General features: G+C 38.1%; 1 protein-coding gene and 2 non-coding genes across 3 annotated transcripts in view; 1 reads left to right on the top strand and 2 right to left on the bottom strand.

Annotated features, from left to right (window-relative positions):
* Nucleotides 1-573: 573 nt before the first annotated feature.
* Nucleotides 574-27,358, bottom strand: part of LOC109033013 (uncharacterized) — a 28,882-nt gene continuing 2,097 nt past the window's right edge. Inside the window, exons 2-3 of the mRNA XM_019045408.2 lie at nucleotides 2,392-2,642; nucleotides 574-1,545 (exon numbers count right to left, since the gene is read on the bottom strand). Of these exons, the coding sequence (XP_018900953.2) occupies nucleotides 1,399-1,545; nucleotides 2,392-2,642 (398 nt within the window). The 3' untranslated portion in view covers nucleotides 574-1,398. The remainder of the gene's footprint in view (nucleotides 1,546-2,391; nucleotides 2,643-27,358) is intronic.
* TRNAR-CCU (transfer RNA arginine (anticodon CCU)) lies at nucleotides 16,282-16,354 on the top strand. Its single transcript has one exon. It is a non-coding gene; the product is annotated as a tRNA-Arg (tRNA).
* TRNAR-CCU (transfer RNA arginine (anticodon CCU)) lies at nucleotides 23,133-23,205 on the bottom strand. The gene has a single exon. It is a non-coding gene; the product is annotated as a tRNA-Arg (tRNA).

Here is a 27,358-nt window from a genome sequence, read left to right as displayed (position 1 = left end):
TGGAGTTAATGTCCGCTCATGATCCAGCACAGCTGACTGATTTCATCCAACGTAACCGTGCGGTCGTTCGCCCATCAATCTTGCGTTTTGAAACCATTCATAAAATATGAACTGCCATCCAACTCCAGTCGCACAGGTTGCGATGAACAATAATTGCATTTACTGATTAAATTATTGCTAATGTATCAGCATGTTGTGCATGTTGTCCATTCACTATTTGAAGGGGCTCCAGAGTCCAGATCCTCTTGTTGATAGTTTTTTCAACAAAATTTAAATAAGTTGCATTTTTGTTACATCGCAAATTGTAGACATATAGTAGAATGAGGTTTGCACTTGCATCCCTAATCTCTCAGAATTTACCGTCAAAATACGCTCCTGTGACGTCTGACGAATGAAGTCATCTGACTTTTCGAGGAAGACTTCATTTCTCATAGATATAGGCACGAAGCCAGCAATTACAAACCACGTATTCAGTTGTAAATAATATTATTTCCTGCTTCCGTAGAGGTAATAATAAAGTACGTAATGAAAATATCTTTTCGATTCGAATCTGGTAGAGAAAAAAAAATACAATTTGAATTAAAACAACAATTTATTTAACATAACACAAACAATTTGAGTATTTTGCCTCAGAGTTTTTTATGTGCTCATTTATTATTCATTATGATATCATTCTTTGACATTTTTAGACTAACAGAATCCAACGATGGAGAACATGACGAATTTTGCTGAAATTTTAGCCTCGCAGTTAGTTGTGTGGACAGATTTTCAATTATGTTGCCTATGGTCAAGGATTTAATAATTTTGAATATTGAAAAATGCATAAACAAGGATACTCAAAATGTCTCTTTAAGCACAAGTTTCAACGAGAGTAGTTGATCGTTTTGTTGATGAAGTTTCGTGGGACCAAATCCAGGATTGTTTTTTATAACCAAGAGACCTTTTTACAGTTTAAATGAACCTACTTCGGCCAAACGGAACTATGTGCATAAAACATGAGCTCTGAGACCCATAATAATATATGCATAACAGGGCTCACTTCATAATGCACATGGTTCCGTTTGGCGGAAATGCGTGCAAATGAAACCCGTAGACTCAATTCAAGATGTAGCTTAAGCTAGAAACTTTTGCATCTTCATTTATGTATTTCATGGTCATGTCAGGATTATGTGCAAGTATACGAACAAGTGCATTAGGACGATACCGGGTGAACTTTTCAGTTGAAATATATTCGCTGGACTGAGAGGGCATTAATCACAAGAATAAAAATCGACACACTTCAGACGAAACTTTGGCATACCCGTTAAGTTTACGTATGAAGTATTCCGAAAAATGGAGAGTTTTGTTCAGCAGCTGGACGGTATTACTTCACTCAATCTTGATCCTCCAGAAGGGATGTCAAAGTCGGACCAGGGTTTCGCGCTTTCCATCGGATCCATCTGTATTACTCACTGGCTTCTTATCATCCCTGATAAGGGGCTTTCCAAGGAACTTGTGATTGTGTGAGTCTTGAAGGTACCAGCTGTTTTCCGACGGGACAAAGACCTGGAAACAAACGCTCACGTTAAGCAATATCAACCAGGACCAAAGGATCTTTTGGGATTTAACACACATTTTTTACGACCTTTATTTGATTATTGAATTATTCCAGCTGTAAACGGAAATTCCTTGGTGAAAAACAGCAATAACTTATGTGAAATATTCATAAAACCAACAAAATTTTTCGTAGAAAGTTTGAACTTGTACAGATGAACTGCATTTGACAATCAGGAACTTCAATTTCTGGCTCATATTCGAAACAACATATGTGTCTTTAGTTTTTCTACGCAGATAGGTTTTTTTATGTATGAGCCAGAAATTGTAGTTCCTTAAAATGCAGTCCAAATCTGAACCGACTATTTTCCAAATCACGTAAGGGCCAATCTCTATTTTGGTAGAAGAGGGGTTGTTTTTCTTTGTATTCTCTGGTATAATCAATCATGTATGATTTCAAAAGAGCCCTCTATAAAAGAACATACATTTTTTGGAATTTGAAGATTGTCAATAGAGCGAAAAAAAAACGAAATTTTTCTCTTTTTTTTTTGCATTCGCAATTTTGGCGCTTGCGTGATTTGGAAAAGAATCGGTTCCATATATTGTCTCTGGTTAGGTGATACTTCACGGAAAAAAATGAATTCCTAATTTAATAATTAAATGTTAAAACAATTTGTTCTACATGTTTCAAATGTATATTTTACAAGGGTAGCTAATTTGAGCACGGGGGTGGTTAATTAGCATTTTTTTCTTGTAAAATCTACATTGAAACACGTCGGACACTTTTTTTTAACTACAAAATTGTTAAATCAGCAATTTCATGTTTTTCGTGTTGAGTACATAGTCTCTCGGGCCAACCTGCAGATCGAGCGGGATTCTATCGAATTCGCCACGAAGCTTCCATGGATTCTCCTTTTGATTTTTCTCCTTCTTGTCGTCAGTTTTGAGGCCCTCAGGAGTCTGAGGTCCGACGATCACGTGCTTACTGACGTAGTCGAGGCATTGTGTCCGCTGCTCGTCCGACTCCAGGAGCTCGCAAAACTGATTCAGGTCCAACACTGGCACGTCAGTCGACTGCTGTCCGATCTTGACCTCGAGTGCGTTCGTCCCTGAAACACCATTCCTGAATCGTAAGCAGCTGGTCGAAGACAGAATGTTAGGATGCGTGACTGCTCCGAATTTTGCAGTTAATTATATTTTTTCTTAGAAATATTCCATTTGCACGATCATTAAATGGATCGCATTTGGCGAAATGGAATAACCAGCGCGATTACAGTGTTGTAAAAATGTTGCTGCTTCGTAACTATTTGAAAAATCTCTCTGAGTAGCAAACAGTTTTTCATTTCCACCAAAAAATTGTTAATTTTAAAGGAAAATTGAGGGGCTTGGAAGACAAGGCGCGTAAGTGCAGTTTTTGAAAAAATTGAGATATTAATGAGTTCATGTAAAACTAGTCTCAATGCATCCTCTGTGAGAAATTCGTTCCCAAATTTCAATTTTTAGGCATCAAAACGTCAGTTTGAACTTTCCTTCCGCCATAGGGATCCGTGTAATTTCGAAACTCCAAACACGCCTTTCTTGAAATAGCAAAAACGCGCTTATGCGCCTTGTCCCTCAAGCCCCTCAATTATTGTGCAAGTTTTAATATTGCACATATATTGAGTATTTGTAAAAGTAAAGAAGAAGTTGCACGATTTTGAAAACACTGTAGTCGCGCTGGTTCCTTTTCGCTAAATGCTATCCAGATATGTTTTTTTTTTAAAGAATGAACTAGACTATCGGTATAGTTTCGCTTTTGCGTTCTTCAGTATATAAATCGATGGAGATACTGCAGAAATGCGTATTTTCGTTTTAATGCCTTGCAAACTTCCTGATATATTTTATTTTCTCTTTACGGAAAATGATCAACCTCTGTTTTTTTTAAAAACTTGGTTGATATTTCTCCTCTATATGAAGAATATTCTGTGACAAGCCACGATGTTGTTTTGGTGTTCTTTTGAAAAATTAAATAGGAACAGAGATTTTGCCGATGATTCCGATGATACCACTATTCGACCACGAAGGAGCCAATGTTGCCTACTCTAAAAATTGAAGGCGAGCTGACGAGGCGTTAAAGTCGCCTCTTTCCGTCCGACGAACAGCTATTTTTCGTGTGTTTCCAGTGAGCGCGCTATTTGACGTACTTTTTACACATTTTTGCAGTTTCACCTTCGATGTACATTTTCAGGTCGGGTTGGGTGGTTGCTTAATGGACTTATTAGGTGATTTAACAATACATATGCAATTGATACCTCAGAATATAGAGATCAATAGGAGCACAAAAAATTAAATTTGGAGACGAGCTATGAAAGAGCCATGAAAAAGTGCAAAATGACTGTTAGTGCAAAAGCTGAAGTCTGCCAAGTGTTGCATGAGAAAATTGATGAAACAGGATGAAATAGCCACCCGTAAATGAAATGCCATGGAATACGCTCATGGTTTCCAAGTTTTCCTGAAACATTTAATGTGATCTATAAGGAGACATATTTCAATGAGTTTTCTCAATATATCGGATGGATTGCATTGCTCATTCCTTTAATGTCTAAATAGATGACCACAGAGGTAGAAAATGTGCAATTGCACGCATTTAACCTTTGTGATCAACTTTCAGACTATATTCTCAGGGTTACATGAATAGAAGCCAACTCATATTGTCACTTCTCAGAAAGAAGCCCCGTTTCCTGTTTTACTGAAATGTTAACGATTAAACTCAAATCTTGCAAAAGGTCGAACTTTTGGCTGTATTCGATGTACTTTCCAGTTAATTATCGAGGAAAATGGTGAATCGCTTTGAAAAAATCAATATCATACTCAAGGACTTTTCAACATTTCATTTACTTACTTTCCGAGTAATAACCAATAAAAAAAACAAAATCCGAGAAAGTACATACTGCAGAGGTTGATTTTTTTTAGGTCGGTTTTTTACGCATGAAAGTCTCTCAATTTTATATTTTCTCGTTATTATGTTCTCCAAAAAATATTTCAGAGAAGACCATGTTTGGTTTTTCTCGAATCTCGGCCGCCAACATTTAGGTCTCTGGTGTTTTCACAGATATTAGCGGCTCTGGTGCTTGCACTAGAGCTGCTATTCCGGACGGTCCCAGCTGGGGAGTATCAATGCAGCATGTTACATTGTAGAGACCGCGCGTTGGTTGATGGGAATCGGCGCCATTTTCGGCTATGTTCCTTGTCATGACTTTATTTTATTGCATACTGTTTTATTGTTAGTCAATGCTATGTTGTGTATTGTATTTTTGGAATCATGGTGATACAGTCAACAATTCAAAACTTGTTTGTGCTTTTATCTCGTGATGGAAAAAATGTACTTTACGTTCAAAATTTGAAAATTTGAATTTTAAAGTTTTCGCGGTTAAGGAAGCTTTAACCACTGGGTTGGAGCCTCCTAGTCATTTACTCGATATCAGCTGATAGCAAACAAAGGTTACCAGGGAAACCGTAAACGTCTAACAACTATCGTGGCCATTGGGGCGATTATTGAAATGATATCGACTTTATGTCGCCGCTTACGACAGGACATAGCCCTATCTTAACTGTGTAATATATCGCAATTCGATATTGTTTTGATTTTTAAAAGGAGCAATTCATTCATACAGTTCCGATTAGTTTTGGCGAACGGGCCCTTAGCCTGCTTAGTACGTATAATCCCAAAACGCAGGAAAATAGATTGTAGGAAAATATTTGCATCGGAAAATCGTAACAATTTTCCCCTAGATGTCTTCCATTCCGGGTACATATTTATTGAAAACGGCGACTTTTTCAACAGTCCTATTTTTATCTACAACATCTAAGTGGCCCTTCATAATCATTTAATTTTGGCCCCTGGCCAGAAAAAGGTTCGGAAATTGCAGTGATTTTGCCGAAAATGCTGAAGTAAGTAAATTTGGGCATTTTTTTTCCTTCTTCAAACTCTGTGGAGAAGCACTTCTCCTCCAGTACATCTATTTTTTTACTTATCTCTCGCAAGGTACATTTACAGAAGGTGTGTTCCAGTATTAACGGTTCAGATTCGTTGTTTTTTTATTATAACGCTTATTTCGGAAAGCAATTATTACATTGTTCAATTCTACTGACTTTCAACACTCGATTATACTCCCGGCAAATTCTGCAGCAGCGTTTCAAATGTTGACTCTAATGCTTCCAACAGCCATCCGATGTCTAAGGGCTTATTCCTAGATTTAGGGATTTTCCGGAATTTCCAGGGATTTAGGGATTTTTCAGGAAATCTAGGGATTTTTTTTTGATGAGGTAAAGTTACCAAAAATCAACTTTTTAACCTCAATTATAGCTTCGACAATCGAAAACATTTTTTCATCTATATTTTGTAGGCCTTTTTGGCAACACTATTTTCCCCGCAAATAAGCCGGAAATTAAAACGATTGTGTCCTTCGATGTACTTGACATTCAACTGCATTCAACCTGTTAATAATAAGAAATCAACTAATATTCTTTCATTTTATTGGTCTGGATTAGCACTGCTTTCAGAGAGCGCCAAAATTCAAACGAGCCAATCAGATTTAAATATTGCAAATCGCTACATCGAATGACATCATGATTCTTCATAAAAAAATGGCGCTTTTTGCAAAATCTAGGGATTTTTTAAGTATATTTGAGCAAATCTGGGGATTTAGGGATTTTTAGCGAAATCTAGGCATTTTTTTTCTTCCCCGCTAGGGATTTAATATCGGAAGACTGGCTTCCAGTATCGTAGCGTTGATCGTCGCTGATGTCGAAATGGAACCTAATGCCGGACTTACTGTAACACCTCCATTCCTCAATTCCGGTGAGGAATACGTCTTTACCCTTAACTCAATATAAATATACAAATTGATAAGTGAGTGCTTTAGTCTCCTGAAAACAGAATTGCGAAACTTAAAATTGGAGAAAAATGATGAGTAAATGAAAAAATGGAACCAATTGGTGGGATATGTCGCATGCCATTCTGACACAAAATATGGCGTCTATCGAATCACCTTAACTAAATAAAATAACCAAATTTTCAACTCTCAAACTATCAACTATCAACTATCAAAATTTCCAACAATGACAAAAATGATTGTAATATACCTATAATGTAATGAAATATACACGCTCTAATCATTTAATTTGTATTACCTTTATGTTATGTACCTACATGTTATACTATTTTTATAATAAATTTTGCCAACATGCTTTTCAATTCAGTCTACAACATTTCATTCCGACGTGGCAATAATGATTTATAATGCCCCTAATCCATTAAAATGAATTACAATAGTAATGCCGCATTATAATGTCGTATTATACATCGCAACGATTCATGTCCTACTGATTATTGATTATTGTAAGATGAATTCTGTTTTCTCTGATTGTATGTTTCATACGTGCGAAGCAAGTACGGGTCACTAGAAACGTGGTTCGTACGGGTGGCTGATGAAATTGATCTTCGAATACCTTTTGATGAGCTAGGGAAATGGAACCATCTGCATCTCATGGACAATAAATAGTTGCCGTAATTAAGGTCATCCCGTGATTAAGGTGCCGTGATTTAAGTCATAAATTCTTCATCTAATTCTTGATTCATCTCCAAAATGTCTGCTAAAGCTTTCATGCGCTTCTCCTTGTATGCATGAATGAGCAAATTGGGTATCGAACAAGCGGACACTTTTTGAAAATTTAGATGATTCTGGACAATATCGTACAGAAGTCCACGAGCTGCAGATAGAACCATTACCTCTAGCTCATCAAAAGTTATTCGAAGATCATTCAACAACCTCTTTGACAAGTTGCAAAAACTTTTCGTTAACAATAGTGTCACACGGTACTAGGAATATTTACTATTTAACGAACCTTATATTTCCCTGACTCAGTCCTAAATTATAGAAGTATGCGTTACTTTTCCAGCAATCCAAAAAAACAATTATACAAAAAACCAATACCTACACTTTCAGATATAAAAATGCAAATTTTTTGCAGCCTCGCTAAACGACTTATCAACCAGAGATTTTTTAGGAAGCGGACCTCCAAAGAGCTTTCAAAATTAAAAGTATACAACAAGTGATAATGCCATGTATTCGCCATATCAAAGCCCAATACACATTTATACACCGGCTACGTAAATCTGCTAAGTTACAAAACATGAATCGACAGTTGTCGGATTGTACATCAATGACAAAATGTGTCCAGGCCCTCATTCTTGACTACAACTACTGCCCCCAGAGCCGCTCTCCGACGCCAATGCGTTGGAGCTTCCTGCTTGTTTTTTAATTTTCAATTTATTCTCCGACCGAAAATGACTCAGTTCTGAGTCGAAACGTCTCAGGTTTTCAGTGTTGTATTTTCAGCCTTGTTTCCCGTTTTCCCCCTTGTTTTTTTTCATGTACCATTGTCTCGGGCTACTTCGTAAAAAATTGTATCTGTTTCAGAGAAGATGATCCTCGTGTTATCAGTCTTTTCCTCTCTTCTCTTTGTTTTGATTTTCTCGGCTATCGTGGAGTCTGCAGGTTGCTATTCGGAATTTTTATTCTTCCAACTGAAAATGGCTCAGTTTTGGGCCAAAACGTCCCGGATTTTTATGTGTAATTTTTAGCCTTGTTTCCCGTTTTTCTCCCATGTTTGTGCTTTCAGAGAAGACTCGGTATGATTAATTGGACCGCGTTAAACAGAAAGGAACCAAGCCACATCAGCTATTGCCAAATGTAATCGGGCAATTTAGTTTCTTACATCAAAACGGTTGTGCGGATTTTTGTGCAAATTTCAGTGAATTTTCTCCATAATACAAAGCAAATTCCTTGGAATCTTCAAAGGAATCTGCGCAGACGTTTTCTCGTAAAAAATGAAATCTTCATGTTAAATTTGGCATTAGTTGATGTGGCTTGGTTCCTTTCTGTTCAACGCGGTCCAATTTCACTTCCTTTGAACTGAGTTCGAGCGAAATTGAATCAATTCCAAAGGTAAAATCGGCAACAGCGAGGGCCCAAGACAGTCAGGTTGACGGGCGCAGCGGAACTGCGGACGCTTGCACTCGTCGGGGGCGCCCGCCCGCCTCGAAAGTAAAAACTGAAACTAATCTGGCAGAGATAAACTGCTCGAACGGAGATCGCGGTGCAAAACGGTTATCAGGCCGACTGCACGGAAAGAAATTCCTCTGAAAGTTTTCGCGCGGTTCCAAGCGCGCCCCTCCCGCACGAGCTTCACGCGATCGGAAGAGGAGACCGGGTTCTTAGCGCCCCCGCCCCACCACCCCCTCCCACTCGGCACCCCCCCGCTACCCCCGGGGCCGGGGAGGGAATTATTCGGTTGAAATATGACACAATTAGGCGCTAATTACCTATTCCGAGGCTTCCCGGTTATGACGATTCGCGTCCTTATCGGCCCGCGCGGCATTCCAAGGCAGGTGAGGCGAACGGCGCGGTGCGGGTTGCATAGTGCAAGGGGGTTGCTATTCTGACGCGCTCCGGGAAAAACGCCGCATCGCCTCTCGGAAATTGCCAAATTTCGTCCGATAAAATTCGAAATCTCCGGGATACTTGCGATGCTGTTTTCATCAATGGATCGCGTTCAGCAAAAAGGAACCAGCGTAATTACAGCGTTTTCAAATTTGTGCAACTTCTTTTTTTTTTATAGAAAAATCTTAATGTGTTTACAGTATGAAAATTTGCACAGTTATTTTCCTTAAAAATTAATAATTTTTCGGTGGGAAGCAATTAATATTTGCTATTCTGAGAGATTGCTTAGGTACTTATGAAGAAGCGACATTTTTACGACATTGTAATCGCGCTGGTTCCTTGTTGCTAAATGCGATCCTAAGTAGAATCCGTTTTTAGTTGAATCTAACAATGACGTTTTCTGACTGAAATTTTACACGGGGAACAATTGCTCTTATTCCGAGCCAGCTAACTTAACTGCACGCTGATTGGTGAACTTGATAGACAAAGCTATAGACAAAGAAGACATAGGGAGTACGGAGCGATCTTATTGGTTGAAATAGTATCCGTTCCAATATATGAAGGAAGAAAATGGTGAACTAACTATAGGGTCTCTCACCTCCTTCGTCCATTGAAACCACTCACTACCACCAATAGCCCCCTCCATATCCCTTTTGTCTTCTTTGCCTACAGCTTTGTCGATGAATTTCAAGAATCAGACTGCAGGTGCTGTACACCAAACCGGCCCAATTTGTGATGCAGGTTCCAGACTAATAAATTTTTCACTCACCAACAACCATAGTGCGATTGATGCACAGCACCCGTTCAGTTGATACACACCATTAGATCAGTTGTGTACTAACACCAATTTTTTACTAACACTAGTTTATTCGGTATGCACCATCGAATGGGTTACTTTACTGAAAGGTTAGCTAACTATTGCTACGTTTTTTTATCGTACGTGCAGGAAGCCAATGATAAAATAGGACATTTGGAGGAAATTCAGACAGATTTTCTTGAAATGTTTCGGGTAAACCAGGTAATAGCGGCGTTTTCTGCACGAACGTAGAAAAATACAGTATCTGGGGAATGGTCAGATGCGCTGGTCCCAGAATCGTGTTTTGTTGCTTGATTCTTGTAAATTAGCAGAAAATAATAAGAGCTGTACAACTCGTAACTTTCTATGTTCAATACCTATATTAACCGAGATTCGCGCTTTGAAAAAGTCGGTGTACGACGTCATCCCCCAGAGTAAGTACACCTTGGTTCCTCTCACCATGCTTTCATTCATGTTTCACGTTGATGAAACCAGGCAAATTTGTGTCTTCCCTGGTTGATTAAACTAAGTAGAAGAAACCAAGAGTGTCACAACCATGGTGAATGACGCATAAGCCGATTTTTCAAAACGCGTTATCTCGGTTTTTTTTTTTTTTTTTTTTTTTTTTTTTTTTTTTTTATTGTCGCAATAAATTACATAGTTATGAAATACACTTACAGTGAAAGTGAGTAATATAGATATTAAAGAAAAACAATAATGATTAAGGACTATAATATAAATTAGCAGCTAAATTTGCTGAATAAATAAAAGGAGAGATAGTAATGAAAATTACTGGAGTCAGCAAGGGTTATTGTTAGCGACGCCGGGATCCGCCAGTTGGCATGCATCGGCATATATTTGTTTGTCTATTATTTCTTTTTTGTTTGTGAGGACTGTTTTAATATATGTAACAAATTTAGACCAATTTTCTCTAGAATCTGTTATCTCTCGTTAATATTGAACGTAAAAAGTTGTTGTTTGGACAGATCTTAATATTTTCAGCTGATCTACAAGAATGAAGCATCAAAACACAATTCTGTGACTAGTACAACTTCACCGACTTTTTTTCTGCATATGAAGTGACTACACTAAAAAAAAAATGTGCTTTGCTGAAGCATGATGATCTTGAATTTGTCGCCAAGAATCATTTTATCTTGATTTAAGCTGAATTTATCTCGATACAAGAAAAATAAATACATGGGTTACCCCGTAAAAATTGGCGGTAGAATCTGTGTTCCAAAATACCATAGACCTAAAGCCGGCTGTAAGATTTCCAATAGCTTCTGTAGCCGGCTGTACAATTTCTTATAGCCTTTTATAGCCGATGGCGATTAAGCAACAGCCACGACATAAAGTTTATGCTTAACGTTACTAAATACGATACCAGACTTAGTTAGTTTAGACCAGGACATAGTTTTTGGACTACCGCTCTCTTTTTGTGCCGTAGTATCTTGATTTATTTTGCGAGGAAAGCTCCATACTTTTGAAGGATGCCTGCCATTCTTAATATGTTGGAGCAGCCTTCAATTTCTTATGATACTGTGCAATACCTCTGGTGTGAAATAGTTGCTTCAAGCGCCGTGGCACGCTGCGGCGCGGCAGACGGCGAGAGTGCGAAACGCGCATTGGCGCCTACAAACCTAACAGGGATACTTCACGCATTGCGCAATGCGTGAAGTATCCCTGTTAGGTTTGTAGGCGCCAGTGCGTCGCCGCTCCGCTTTGTGTTAGGCTCTAATATTTAATCTCGTGGAGTCAGCGTTGTTCAACTCATGAGCTTCGAATGTTTTGCACACTCTGTATGGATTATTCTCATTTTAGATTTGATGAAAGCAAATATGTAGTAAAGGAAAATATAAATGTCGTTTTGTAAATATTAAGGTGATTCCGTACAAACTTGCGGATTTCCAAAGCACACGACATTTCTACACAATTTCTTATAAGCCTTTTATAGCCAATGGCGATAAAGTTAAAGCCCAGCGATAGGAACTATAGCCCGACTGTATACTTTTTTATAGCTTCGTATAGCCCGGCTATATGATTTGCCAATAGCCTTCTTTAGTCGGCTATAAGAACTCCTATGGTATTTTGAAACGCAGCTCCTATCGCCAATTTTTTACCAGGTAAGCACAGAAGAGTAATTTATATTCAGGAGCAACATTCTTGATTTAAGAAAAAATACTTCTTGGCGGCAAATTTAAGATTATTTTTTTTTCAGTGTATCCGAGGGAAAAGTGTCTCGACCCATAACAACTCACAAGTCAGTTACTGGCACAAGAGAATGATGGAGTATTTATCAGAGCTTTTTTATCTGAAGGAATTTGACAACAATGGGAAGCTCTTGGGGCGTTCTTCCTTAAGGCAGGCAGTATTTGCGTGCGCGCCTTCTACGTGCGGATTTGGGGCAGAATGAAGTGCTTCCTGGAGCTCCTGGATTACTGCCCCCTCCTTCGGGTCACCTCACCCCCGTCCCCGTCCTGGCGGCCCGATGCCACCCGCTAATCCGGCCCAGAGGACCAAACGGGGGGCGAATTCCTCGGCCGGTAACGACCGCCCCTCCACGCCTACCGTTCCACTCACTGAGTTTCCAATTTTGATCCGCTTGTCTCCAATGTCATGTCTTATGATTATTGTGCTTATCTTCCCGGGAGCGTTTATGCGCCGCCTGAATGTGTCACAAGATCATGTTTTTATGGTTGAAGCCTATTGGTCGACTTCGGTGGTGTAGCGGTTGTAGCACTAGTTCAATGATCAGGAAGTCCCGGGTTCAATTCCTGGCTAATATATAAGCGATCTGTGTTCGATTGCCTCAACCAACGGTTGCCGGAGACTGGTTGTCAATTATAGGGACTGGAGATGGCCTTCAATTTAAGATCATGTTTTTATGGTTGAAGCCTATTGGTCGACTTCGGTGGTGTAGCGGTTGTAGCACTAGTTCAATGATCAGGAAGTCCCGGGTTCAATTCCTGGCTAATATATAAGCGATCTGTGTTTGATTGTCTCAATCAACGGTTGCCAGAGACTGGTTGTCAAGGAGGGACTGGAGATGGCCTTCAATTTAAAAGCAAGATTAGCCTCTAGGGAATATTTGAAGAGGGGAAGGGACTAGGACGCTTTATATTTAGTTTGCGACGTTGCAGATTTTCTCGCGCGCTTTACGGTTTAGAGTGATGATTAGTCATTCTGATCACACTCTTTCTCTCTCAAGTAGTTCCCTTCCGCTTCTTCCAAAAAATTTCTGAAAATTTTGTGCAGTTAAAATTTAAAATATCTAATACCTTATTTTTAAAACTAAAGTAGGAGCAAAAATTATCACGCGTCACGTATTCTCTTCAATGCGTCGTCGACGTGTTCGTTGAGTTAAAAGGAAAATTTAGTGCCAAAAACTGAGATAAGATGTTTTTGTTGTTCAAAATTTAGAACGAGAATTCAAAATTTTAAACCGAACCGAAGCCAAGAAGGTTCAAAGTTTTTAGTTTAGAAGTCGCAGTTTAATGAGAAAACTACCAAACATTTTTAGTCTTCCCATACGTAGGGAATTTTTCGGGATTTTTAAAGTTCAGTTTACCCCTCCTCTTCAACAAATGTCATCTTTTCTCAACATTTTTTGCCCACCTGACACTCCTCATTTGGCAAAATAAACGATGCCATCATTTGCCTAAGTTTTTCATATAATTACTGAATTAAGGAGAAAATAACAAAGTATCAGTTGAGCCTAACTAGCGGCATAATTTCTCGTTTTAAAAATTGAAAATCGAGAAAAAACATTGTGAATGTCAAAATAGACTATACATTTAATTTCTAAGACCGAGTTGCGTGAAAAAATGAAATTTGAATTCCCTTTTTTTCAGTCTCACCTTGATTTGACTATAGTTTAATTTCTGTTGAACCCGGCCCATCACGCATTAATTGTAGATCAAGTCAATCAGAGAAGTCAAACATGAAATTTTTGACTGAAACTGCAAATACATATTGATGTGTAATTCGTCAAATTATAAATTTTAAGGGATGTTTCTATAGGTAAGTGTCACGAGGAAACCGATGGCACCATTTTTAAAACCTCAAAGTTTTTTTTTTTTTTTTTTTTTTTTAATGAACGATGTTATAAGCTTTAAAGTTTCCAAATTTTGTCCGACCTCTCCCAATAACTCGATCTACTGTGTGACGTCCACGGAATGCAAGATCCGTAGACGAGCTATAATTCCTTTTTTATTCGGTGGCGCAAAAACAAAAGCGTCATCATGCCCGCGGCGAATCGCTCCGAGACGCATGCATCGGGGTGGGTCGTAGCGGGGGAGGGGGTGGCATCCACGGGGAGGAGCGGGGGGTCCGACGCAATTGCTCAAATTAAGTTTCGCCGGTGCTAAGTGGAGAACGCAAAACGCGAAACATTCGAGTCAAGTGACTGTTGACAAGCGACGCGAGGGACGAATTATTGTTGGTATAAAATTATGATAAACTGCCGCTGCCGCACCGTTGCGCCACCCCCGCATCGCCTCACCCCCTCCCCCCTCCCCCTCGCCGCGTGATGTTCGCGCCCCTTCCCTGACCCATTCCGCCACCCCTCATTCAAATTTGAGCCCCAGAGCAGAGACCCGCAGTATTCTCCATACGTTACTCTATCAGTGTCAAGTGGAAATTCTGCGAAAAATCTAAGGGGATTTTAGGGGTTTTGCGCAGAGGTCGGCCCCCTTCCCTACCTTGACCAACTTTGTCACCTCTACTGTTATGGTTATCGAAGAGGGCAGTAAGCTAAAAAATGGGGTTTTGAGTTTTTTTTTTTTTTTTTTTTTTTTTTTTTTTTTTTTTAAGTTACGCCCTGCAGCGTTCGATCAGAGAATATTATTGAACGAATCCTCCATTCTTCGTTAAATTGTCAGTTAGTAACCATAAGATACTCAGATATTGTTCGGGTGATAAAAATTGACGAAATGGGCCTTTTTCATCTAATTTAGGCCAACTAGCAGCACGCGCTATGTTCTGCGTGGTCATGAATCGGATGACACAAAAAACAAATCTTTAAAGTTTGAAATATTGACAGAAAAGTTCACCATTTTACTCAAATCACCATTAGTACAGCTTTCTCGCTAAACAGTGCGGAACGACACCTATACGTCTGAAATGACGTCAAGAACACAAGCTGCTTTCTCATATCGATAGCTTTGGTGCAAAACCACATAATTCCGTTAGCTGTTTCAAAACATCGCTCTTATTTTATTTCTTCGATGGAAAACATGTCATCTTTGCAGTTCGAAATTTAAAAAGAATATTTCTTTAACAGAGAAAAAAAATCAAGGAAGTTCTCAAGACATTAAATTGAGAAGTTTTCCAATGCCGTTGTATAAAGTGTGGCGGGAAGTCTTTAACGCGGCAAAAGGAAATACGTGGTTTCGCACTTTGGCCATCGATATTTAGACGTATTTCTACCAATCGGAACTATGTGCATTAAGACATGAGCACTGAGAGCCATAAAAATATATGCATAACAGGGCTCACGTCATCATACACATAGTTCTGCTTGGCAGAAATACGTCCATTTATCATTTTCTTGCAAATGAGAAGAAGATTTCTGTGTTGACTTGATCAGGCAATTCATTGAAATCACATTAGCTGAATTTTGAAGGATGCTGTTTCGTTTTGAAAATACGATCATCACTAAAATCTTCAGTATCACGGCAGCGTGGATGTGACGGTCTAAGGGTAAAGAACCCTTATTCAACGGAGGTTTTTTAATCAGTGATTTCTTTAATATTGGATTGGACTTTAAGATTTAGATACCTCACCGAAAAAACTTTCTCAAGTGTCTTAAAATACAAGGTGGTAGAGTTTAATAAGTTCAGTCGTTGTTTTGCTGAAAGAATGAAGTTCGCATCAAAATTCGGCAAATTCGTTGCTGATAATAGAAAAGTATCATAATTTGCGTCCAAGTCTTAGAATATGTGTGGGAAAGACCTAAATACAAATTAATTACATATTGCAATTGGAAACTACTATGAAGCAACATAAGTTCAATTAGTCAACTTATGGAGACAGGTGCTTTTGTGGGTGCGCTTGAGATAGTAGTTCCTAATTGGACTGCATTTTGCAATTTAGAAGTGGAACTATAAATTCTGGCTCTTCTGGAAAAACACTTATGTGTATAGGGAATCTAATGCCACATACGTTCTTTTTGAACCGGGCTAGAATTTATAGTTCCGAATTGCAAAAGGTAGTCCAATTGCAGTGTGTAGTTCAAATGGAGAATAGGCCCTCGTATTTCGGCAGGGGGAGACATACGTATGTATTGAGGCAATTTTTTTTCTGTGTGTGTGGAAATTTACTGATTTTTTTTTTTTAAACAAAATTTTTTCTATCAGCTATTTGTTATCAAACAGATGATACGTGCTTAAATAAATATGATTTCTGCACTTTGTTGCTTTTTAATCAGAAGAAATACATGTTTTTCAGGGAGAGTAGCATGGCTCAACCGCCCCTGTGGCCTAATGGATAAGGCATCGGTCTCCTAAACCGGGGATTGTGGGTTCGAGTCCCACCAGGGGTAATCGTACTTTTACTTTTCGTCAATTGCGTTTCAAATTAGAAATATCACGATGGTTACAGATTTTACAAATTTTTTACGGCAGAAGGACTGAAGGTTTTATAAAAGAGAACTAACAAAGAGCCTCCCTAAAAATGGCCCCTTTTCGGGAACCCGGGGATTTCATTCGTATGTGGCTTAAATGAAACCTTATGATGAGACAAGCCTCCAGTAAAAATTTTAGCTTGAGTATATGTCTTGTTTCCGAGATACAGCGTTGCAAAGTTGGCATATTTGAGCTTTAAAATTCTCATATTTTTATGGATTTTCTTCCAAAAACCAACTTCAAAAATAACTTTACAATACTTACACGAGGCGCACACGATAATTTATAATATAAAAAGTCTCCAGTAAGAGTTTTGACTCGTGCGTAAGCCTTGTCTTGGCAGTACAACGTTGCTAAGTTTACATTTTTCAGCTTTAAAAAGCTCATTTTTTAAAGTTTCTCATTCACAAACCGCTATTACTGAAGATCGAACTGTATTTTGGGGCATAAAATCAACAATTAGTGATACTTGTAGATGCATAGTATAATTTATAAAAGGGTACAATAATACAGTGTTGCAAAGTTTTCAACTTGTATCTGGGGAAATGTCTATTTTGTGTTATTTTATTGAAGACAAGATTGAAAAATCGTTGATAAGTGATATTGTGAAGCAAAGAAATGTGGAGGACTTTTGTCAATCCTAGGTGAAAATTGGTATTAAAATGGCATTGTTGCCAATTTTATTTAAGTTTCTCTTAACATTCCATTATAAAATAAGTTTAAAATAAGGATACTTCCAATAATTATCTGATTTTAAAACGTAATCCAAGTGAATTTATGGCATACAATGAATGGCTCAGCGTCAGTGTTGCTTTCAAAATCTAAAAAATTCTACCTTGCCTTGGATGTCAATTTTACCTTTTTTTTAGGCAGAATGCAAAAACAAACATAAACTATGGAAACGCTCGAGTTTTTTAGGTACAAATAAATCTTGATACAGACAATACATATATTGTTCCTTAAAGGATAGAATATCTTCGACTTAAGAATTACAAATGATGAGAAAATTAAATAAAAAAATAAATTAAATAGATAATTTTATAAAAAAAAAAGAAATTAAAAGAATAAAATATTTAAAATTATAAAAATATTGTTGCATGGATTTGTCAAAAATTATTATTTCGGCATGACTACAAACTATTTTTTCATTAATAAGTTGTTAAAGTTCCATTTTTGTTGAGGGTTGTCCCCATAGTATTAAGACCTCTGTGTCACAGTGACAGCATTCCGAAGAGAATAGGACCAGGCTATTGTCATATTTCATACTTGTATTTCAAAATGAATTTAAGCATTCACATTATGATCTCGGCACTGGATGTAAATTCTTGGTAGAATTCGCTGACCCCTCCATTCTGATAAAAAATACATCCATCTCCCACACGGGAAAAAAAAGATTTCCTGAATTTAAGTAAACGCGTCTACTTGGATTTTTTACTTATTTCAAAACGGGTTTGACTTGGAAGAAACCAACGGTTTTATTCATGTAAGACAACATGATTCGCTTGAGACAAGCGAATCGTGTTTTCTTAAATAAAATAAACGTTGTTTTAAAATAAGCCAACTTTTGCTTGAATGAAGAAACCAGTTTCTTTAAAATTAGTAAACGGGGTGAACGCCTTCTGAGTCCGGCCGTTGCCTCTTTTTAAGTCAACAGCATGCTTGGTAGAAGAAAATACGTTGTGTCGAAAGAAGAAACCGGTTTCCTCAAAATTAGTAAACGGGGCTGACTCCTTTCGAGGCGACCGGATGCAATTAGCAATACGCCCGTTGATTTTTTACAATTCAACAGTTTGCTTGGTACAGTGAAACACGTTGCGTTTAAAGAAGAAACCGGTTTCCTCAAAATTAGTAAACGGGACGAACGCCCTCAGCGGAGGAGGATGCAATAAACCAGACGCTGTTGCCTTCTTTTAACCCAACAGCTTGCTTGGTAGAAGAAAACACGTTGTGTCGAAAGAAGAAAACGGTTTCCTTAGAATTAGTAAACGGGGCGAACGCCCTCAGCGGGGGAGGATGCAATAAGCCGGACGCTGTTGCCTTTTAATAACCCAACAGCTTGTTTGATGAAAGAAAACACGGTACGTCAGAAGAAGAAACCAGTTACCTTAAAAGTAGTAAACAGAGTGAGTCCCTTCCGCGGGGAACGGATGCGGCATGGGACATGTGCGGTTGTCTACTTTCAATATAACATTTTGCTTCGAAGAAGAAACCAGTTTCCTTAAAATTAGTAAACCGGATGGTGACGCCTCCTATGAGAATGATACATGCAATTGCTGCCAGATGCCGTTAGCATCTGCTTAAACCAACACCATTTATGACGGAATAAAAGGAGACGGAAGTTAAAAAATCAAGATGCCCATTATATTTGTCTACAAAATATTTGTTCTTTGGGGAGAAATTCATTTAATGTGTCCTTTGAGAAATCACTCATATGCTCGGCGTCGACAAAAAATTAAATAAATAAAGAAGTAAAGAAGGAGAGGAAGAGGAAATATTTGCGTTGTTTTAAATAGATCGGCACTGTGCATTTGAAGTTTTAATTTTTATTTTTAAATGAAGGGGGCCTCATAAAGAGGACTTAAATACTTAAGTAGATTGAAGCCGGGAGTTTTTTGCATTGCCTCAGTTCAGTTTCATCGGACAATGTATTTCCTCACACTAAAAAATCGCAATTTTTTTTACTTATTTTCTTCCTTACTTTTCCTGTCCTGATGAATGAAAGATCCCTCGCAGATAGAATCAAAAAGGGTCAAATAAAATGCATGCTTATGCTAAGGGCCGAGGAAGAAATTAAAAAATGTGGAGAGAATCATACTTTTCAGCATGTCACCCACCAAGTTGACAGATGAAGATAATCGAATAACTCTGCTGCTACGTAGTGTTTACACTGTTCAATATCGATTTTCCGGGTCCCTTTGATTTATGAACGCAACGATGGAGTGGATCGAAAACAAAATACAGTTTTTTCTGTATTTTCGAAAGGAATTTGCGAGTGCAAAATTGTTGATATTTAAAACTTTGATTCATTTGTGTCCGGGGAAATTTTGGGTCGAAGGGCCTGTCGGGACCGATCTTTCCGCCCCCCCTCCCTCCACAGTCTTGTACGAATACTCATAAGAGCTCAACATTTTTTACCGTAATTGAAGCATTTGACCCTTTTTACCTTGTTTCCCTGCAAAATAGGGTGGATCCAGCACTTCTTTACCACCTTCCTATCAACTTTAGAGAGTGTAACGAAAATGAAGTGCAGCTATACAATAAAATATTAGAACGTCACGCGTGTGATTATGTAAACTGAGTAAAATATAAGAGTAATCGAAGATTGAACTTTTTTTATGAATAAATTATGACTGTCCACGGAAAAAGATGCCTTAATCCAGAAAATCTCAAAGCTTATTTTTCAAATCTTATTTTTTAAAGTAAGGAATTAGAACTATTAATGTTTCTTTTATAGTGCTCACATTCTTCCTTTTCCGCCCGATGTGAATTTATTAGAACTATTGAATAGAACTATTAATATTCTAATTGAAATAGAAAAGTCTAATAAATGGTCCAGAATAGTCTTGAATATTATAATCGAATTGAATAGAACTAGTAATATTTAAAAAATGTAACAATCTCAGTCATCAAAAATAAAAAGTTATTGTGTTACAAACATTTTCGAAGAGTTTCATTCTTTATTCTTATTTTTTTAAAGTCAGCGATTCTTCAAGAAAAAATGAAGAGAGAAAATTTTAAAAAAGGCGCATTGCTTTAAATTCTTTTTAAAGAGATTAAAAATTAATATAAGATGGGAAAGAAACAAAAATAAACGTAAAAAAGTGACAATAGTAACACGCGTATTTCTTTTTTGCTCCAAATTCATCTTTTCGGGTTCAAAAAATCTTAACCCATCAGGTCTCACGCATATTCACTATCACAATAATGGTGTGAGCCTAAGTCAATGACTTATATAGTGTAAATTCGGCCGACGTAGACATAAGCCCCGATGGCTAAGTAGGTAGGGTGTTAGGTTCGTAAACTGTAGGTCCCAGGTTCAAATCCCGATAGGTAGGCCAAAATTTGCAAGTCGGTACTTGCCATGTCGAGTCTTCGATACTTGCAAATATACAATTGAAAATTTTTTTCATCAAAAATTCGATAAATTAAACCATTTTTTGCTATTATTGATCAATAATAATACATATGATATGGGTGCAGTGTGCATACCTGCAGTGACTATTTACTAAATTTAAAACAACAATTGGCTAGAAATAAGTAAACACGCCTGGGAGTTAGGCAACATCCATTCATGCCGGGCGTCCCCGTTTACTAATTCTAAGACAACAGTTGGTTTCAATACAATAAACGCGCATTCCCGTCCAACACGCCGTTTACTAATTTTAAACAAACCATTAACTTGAAGCCAGTAAATGCACGTGGGAGTTACGCAACTGTTTCCTATTTCTAAGAAAACAGTTTACCTAGATCAATACGACGGATACTCACTTCAAACCAACGATAATTTCTTAAATTTAGGAAATATTTTCACGGCATGGAATGTTTCCTTTTTTTAAGTAAACGCTTTCTTCTTTTAAGGGGACGTGGAGCGTTGGATTGAGAAAACGCTATTTCTTGATCCAAGGTAACTCCGTTGTCTTAGTTCAAACCTCCGTTTCTTGTCGATACTTTTTAAGTATCCAGTTTACTTGGTCTAAGACGGCTCCGCCTTGTATTTAGGAAACATTTTTTTCAGTGCAGTGAAATATATCTGGAAAAATTATATTCTCAATACGCAACGGTGCAGTGTCTTGGCAGTGCCAATCATGTCAAGCTCGTATATGTATAGAGTATGTTGAAAACATATCTTTGATCCAGATGCCCCAAAATAATTGATATACTTGGTAAAAGTAAAAAATCGGCAACATGTTGAGGTACTTGCTATATATTTGAAGGCAAGACTATACTCACGTATCAATTGAAGAAAATATTTTCACGGATATTAATAAATAAATATAAAAAAATTACAAAAGACTAAACAAATTAAAAAAAATAAAAAAAATAAATTAGAAGCATCTTTATTTTAAAATCATTTTATTATTTTTTGTTTGAAAATAATTATGAATAAACTTGGCAGCAGTATTTTTTCCAAAACCAATCGTTACCTGGGACTGACATCAGCCCTTGATATTTTGCCTTGATACGAGTTAAGATACCCATTGCAGTCGTGTTCAACAAGAAAAAATCATAATCCATGCAGAGTTCAAAGTTTTAAGCATTGGCAACGCTGTATCACCACCGATTAAAGTATTCTTCTTCAAATACAAACATTAATCTACAGATGACATAAATGGTTGATTTCCTGCCTTAAATCGTGATGAAATTCTACGAAAGTAGCTTCTTAAACACAGAACTCAAAAATATAGACATTTTTAAAGCTCAAATATATAAACTTTGCAACCCTGTATCGTTAAAACTATACTTGCATTTTGAGTTAAATTTTAACAAAAGCCTTAATCTATCATGAAATTGCATCTAAACCCCTAAAACATATTTTTAGCGGTCACAAAGTTCGTTTTTAAGTTAAGAAACTTGATAAAATGAACATTTTTAATAGGTTTTTTACGTCAACTTTGCAACGTTGTTTTAACAGAATTAGTAGTATTAATTTTTCAATAGAAATATGCATTCGATAATAATACTAACATTTGATAAAATTTTAAAAAATATCATAAAACATCCAATTGAATCGTTCTCAGAAAATAAGATACCTGAGAATATGAGAATTTTAAAGCTCAAATATGCCAACTTTGCAACGCTGTATCTCGGAAACTAGACGTATACTCAAGCTAAAATTTTTACTGGAGGCTTACCTCATCATAAGGTTTCATTTAAGCCACAAACGAACGAAATCCCCGGGTTCCCGAAAAGGGGCCAAAAAAGGCCCTTTTTTAGGGAGGCTCTTTCCGCTGCAGCCATTTTCTCCCTGGAAAATTGTATTAAAGTCTCGTATTATATTTTCAGACAACAGTTATGATAATTGTATGAATTAAATAAGCTTGTTTTTCGGATATGTTTTTCAATTTTCTCAGTTTTTTTATTAAATTTTTCTTACATTTTAAATTTAAATGTTTAATTTGTACACATTCATAAGTGAAAAATGTTGGTAATATATGGTTCTTTCTATTATTTTATGAGACTCTTATTTTTACTTTTCTCGATTTTTTATTATTTACGTAGCATCCCTTCTAAGACTTTGATTGACTTATCATACTTTTAATGTAAATGTCATAGCAAGATAATACTTAATTTAATTTGCTGACATTCGAAGGTTAATTTTGCTAAAACATCTTGCTTTTCTGTTTTGTTTCTTTTTGTTTTTTAAAGTAAGGCCATTATATTTATGAGACTTAAATCCCAGCAGCAACATCATAAACATTACATCAATCGTTTTCATGTCATTGACTCAACAATGATCACAAATAACTGACCCTCATAATCCTCATACGAGTCGAGTCCTCACTATTCTCAATTTTGAGAAAAAAGGCTAAAATAAGAAACCGAAAATGAAATCTAAGAGAAGGGAGGCTTAAAAAAATCGCCTCATTTATGTTTGAATATTGTGTCTTAGATTGCAAATTTTATTTCTTTGTATTTCTCGTGATTATTTTAATCATTCTATTCGGAAACACAATGGATGTTTTATAAAATGCAAGGTACCCCTGGTGGGACTCGAACCCACAATCCCCGGTTTAGGAGACCGATGCCTTATCCATTAGGCCACAGGGGCGGATGGAATATATGGTTCTACCTATAATTCAAGAGCATTTTATTTATCTCATTTATTTATTGATTCTTATATTTTCAAAAAGGAAAAATAGTGCATGAAACATTTTTATGAAACCATCTAATACAAAGATGAATCATCAGTAAAGGTGCATTTAGCACAAACTGACATACAGGGTTATTCAAAAGTTACGCACCACTGGCCATAACTTTAGTTCTAATTATGATATCGATCTGCGGTTTGTGGTGTCCTTCCTCATATCGAGGGGGAAACTTTTTGAGGTACTTTTCAGTTCTTCACCCCCCCCCCCCCCCCCCCCAGGGGGAGGGGGGCGGGGGGCAACTCAAAAATTTCAAATGGCAACCCCCATCATGTGATACATCGTTAGAAAGAGCATGAAAAAAGAAAATTTTTGGCGCAAACCGGAAGTCGATCTGACCCCCCTGTCAAAAGTTAGGGGGGTCCAAAGGTTATTTAGGGGGTCCGTACCTTAATTTTTTAGAGTAGCTTCGGCGGCTCTTGGACATGCCGTTTCTCTTTTCAAAGAGTCCTCGAATACTCCAAGTCTGATACCGAAGTCTTCATATTGCCCCCGGGCCACCACAGCCCCCCCGTAGGGGGGGATGGGCCTGTTACAATGAAACATTGCATTAAAATGCGAAAAGTCACAGAAGAGCTTCAAACTTAGCATCAAATCCGAGTGGAACTTCTTGCCAATGTTAACGCAAACGCAGCCTGCGACTTTAAAGTGAGTTTCCAAAACTCTTAGCCCCCTGCCCCCCCCCCTCATTTTTGGTTGCAGAGCAGGTAAAAACCGGGAAATTCACTACAAATAATGCCCGAAACTAATGTCCAACTTGAGGAGGACCCTTGAAACGTTGCGATCAGTCGGAGCTTTAAAATACAAGGACTGCCACCCCCTTAAAGTACGGAAACATCCAAAACACCCCCGCTGCCCCACTCATTTTTCTTGCGGAGCGGGTAAAAACCGGGAAAATCTCCAGAAATGATGCCCGAAACCACTGTAGAACTTGACGAGAACCCTTGAAACGTTGCGCTCAGTCGGAGAACTGCAACACAGGAACTGCCACCCACATTAAGGACGGAAACATCCATAAAACCCCCGCTGCCCCCCTCTTTTTTCTTTGCAGAGCTAGTAAGAACGGGGGCATCATTTCTGGCGCATTTCCCGCAATGATGCCCCGGTTCTTACCAGCTCTGCGAAGAAAAAAGAGGGGGGCAGCGGGGGTTTTATGGATGTTTCCGTCCTTAAAGTGGGCGGCAGTTCCTGTGTTGCAGTTCTCCGACTGAGCGCAACGTTTCAAGGGTTCTCGTCAAGTTCTACAGTGGTTTCGGGCATCATTTCTGGCGATTTTCCCGGTTTTTATCCGCTCCGCAAGGAAAAGTGAGGGGTGCGGCGGGGGTGTTTTGGATGTTTCCGTACTTTAAGGGGGTGTCAGTCCTTGTATTTCAAAGCTCCGACTGATCGCAACGTTTCAAGGGTCCTCCTCAAGTTGGACATTAGTTTCGGGCATTATTTGTAGTGAATTTCCCGGTTTTTACCCGCTCTGCAACCAAAAATGAGGGGGGGGGGGGCAGGGGGCTAAGAGTTTTGGAAACTCACTTTAAAGTCGCAGGCTGCGTTTGCGTTAACATTGGCAAGAAGTTCCACTCGGATTTGATGCTAAGTTTGAAGCTCTTCTGTGACTTTTCGCATTTTAATGCAATGTTTCATTGTAACAGGCCCATCCCCCCCTACGGGGGGGCTGTGGTGGCCCGGGGGCAATATGAAGACTTCGGTATCAGACTTGGAGTATTCGAGGACTCTTTGAAAAGAGAAACGGCATGTCCAAGAGCCGCCGAAGCTACTCTAAAAAATTAAGGTACGGACCCCCTAAATAACCTTTGGACCCCCCTAACTTTTGACAGGGGGGTCAGATCGACTTCCGGTTTGCGCCAAAAATTTTCTTTTTTCATGCTCTTTCTAACGATGTATCACATGATGGGGGTTGCCATTTGAAATTTTTGAGTTGCCCCCCGCCCCCCTCCCCCTGGGGGGGGGGGGGGTGAAGAACTGAAAAGTACCTCAAAAAGTTTCCCCCTTGATATGAGGAAGGACGCCACAAACCGCAAATCGATATCATAATTAGAACTAAAGTTATGGCCAGTGGTGCGTAACTTTTGAATAACCCTGTATGAGGGGTACGGATGAAGAACTTAATGGTTCAGTTGAAATATTTGATATAATTATCGAGCTGTTCAGTATATTTGTTCATTTATTATAATACGGACCACTTCCCTTTAAATGTGAAATCAAAAAAAAATTCTAATGATGTAGAATTTCAAACACTATCGATTCAAATAACATCAAACCATAAGAGGCTTATGATTTGATGAAATTGGTTTTAAACTGAAAGTAATTAGATTTGAAATATCAGTGATTAAATATTAAAGAAATTAATAAAGTATAGTGTGAACGTACCTATAATCGTTTTATATATTTCCAGACCCAATACCCCATTATATCATTTCTTTCCATTTACGTCCTTGTACAATTTTTTCAGTGGTTTCCAGAGATGAGGTTGCAGTGAATTTGTTTCGAAGGGACATAATCAATTTACGAACACAACTAATCATGTTTTATGATAATTTAATAACTTTTGCAAGAAGGTAAAAATCTTGAAATCTATGTAATGTAGCATGCAATGAAGTTTCGTAAGAGTCTCACGGCAAGTTGATAAAACACCGCTTACTGATGCAGTTGCGTCAATTAGATAAGTGCGACGATTCGTGTGGTTCCTGCTCCTACTCCCAATCTACCAATTTTTATCAAACACTCCAGGACAAATAGATTGCTAATACATAGTTATCTCCAATATAGGTCTACATGTATTCACCTAAGGATACATCCAAAAAATTATCGTGGCTTGTTTGGACAAGCCTAATTGAGTTTATGAACGTCATTAGACGCCACATTACATCGCTGCACCAATTAAAAAGGATTGTTACTATTTTGTCGCGCCTTTTGAGATTCAAAGGAACCTTATTCTTTTAATATGCGCACATCAATGCTGCAAAGCTAAGGAAGAACGCCGTATGAACATTTGAGAGTTGCCACATTTTCTTCGATAAAATATTTATTTTTTAGGAAAGTTATGAATATTTTCCCTTGAATTTTTCAGGAACTTTAGGTGAAATTGCGGACAAAATTATCTAAAAATTCAAAAGGAAAATATTCCTTTTCCCAGGAAATTCGTGTTTTATCAAAGGAAATTTGGCAACGCCTGAGGGCTCATACGGCGTTTTTTCTTAGCACGGCAGCATGTGTGCTCATCCGTTCTTATAAAATTTGAGACTTAACCAAATGAGAGAAAAATGTCTTATTCAGTCATTTAACTACGTAAACGTATACGAGGATTTGGCGCTGTTGCATGGTTAAAATTTCCCAATTTGCACAAACGCTAGACGAATAATGCGATAAATCGCACCACGTACGAGCTGTTTTTATGTTTTTGACTTGTTTCTTAAATAAATACATGGGGAAAATTTTTGAGCTTTTGTTTTCCTTCTCTTTCATGACTTTTTGACGTTTATAACGGAGGAAAAAAACGTTGGCTCGTAAGTCGTATGGGATATGAAATTTCCCGGGGTATGTAACCAAATTTTTCGGTCACGAAAACCGAAATTTTCGCAGCCGTACGATTCTTATTTAAAGAGAATTCTCGTTTAGCTGAGCCGAGGTGCGGTTTGTGTGGCGACATAAACCTAAATCTTGAGTGTCCCACACGAAGCGAATAAGTCCTGTAACTGGACGTATTTCTATCAAAAGGAACTATGTGCATTAGGACATGAGCCCTGAGGCCCATAAAAATATATGCATTACAGGGCTCACGTCACAATGCACATAGTTCCGTTTGATAGAAATACGTCCAAGTGATGTTTTTTCTCAACTCCAAAATCCACGTTTAATAGAGCTCGCAGAATTTGAAGCATGATCCCCGATAGAACCTAGCGCGTTCCTGGACGGCAGCCCTCAGCCCGCATTTAGTTAGCCCCGGGTTGGAGCGGTGCTCGACTATAGCGAAATGTGACGTCATCATTAAAAGCCTGGACGGGCGCAATAAGGGAGATGATTTTTCGATGAGCCGCGCACAAC

The sequence above is a fragment of the Bemisia tabaci genome, chromosome 3 (assembly GCF_918797505.1).
Source record: "Bemisia tabaci chromosome 3, PGI_BMITA_v3".
In the NCBI taxonomy this organism is placed as follows: Eukaryota; Metazoa; Arthropoda; class Insecta; order Hemiptera; family Aleyrodidae; genus Bemisia; species Bemisia tabaci.
This window is presented reverse-complemented; position numbering and strand designations above follow the sequence as displayed.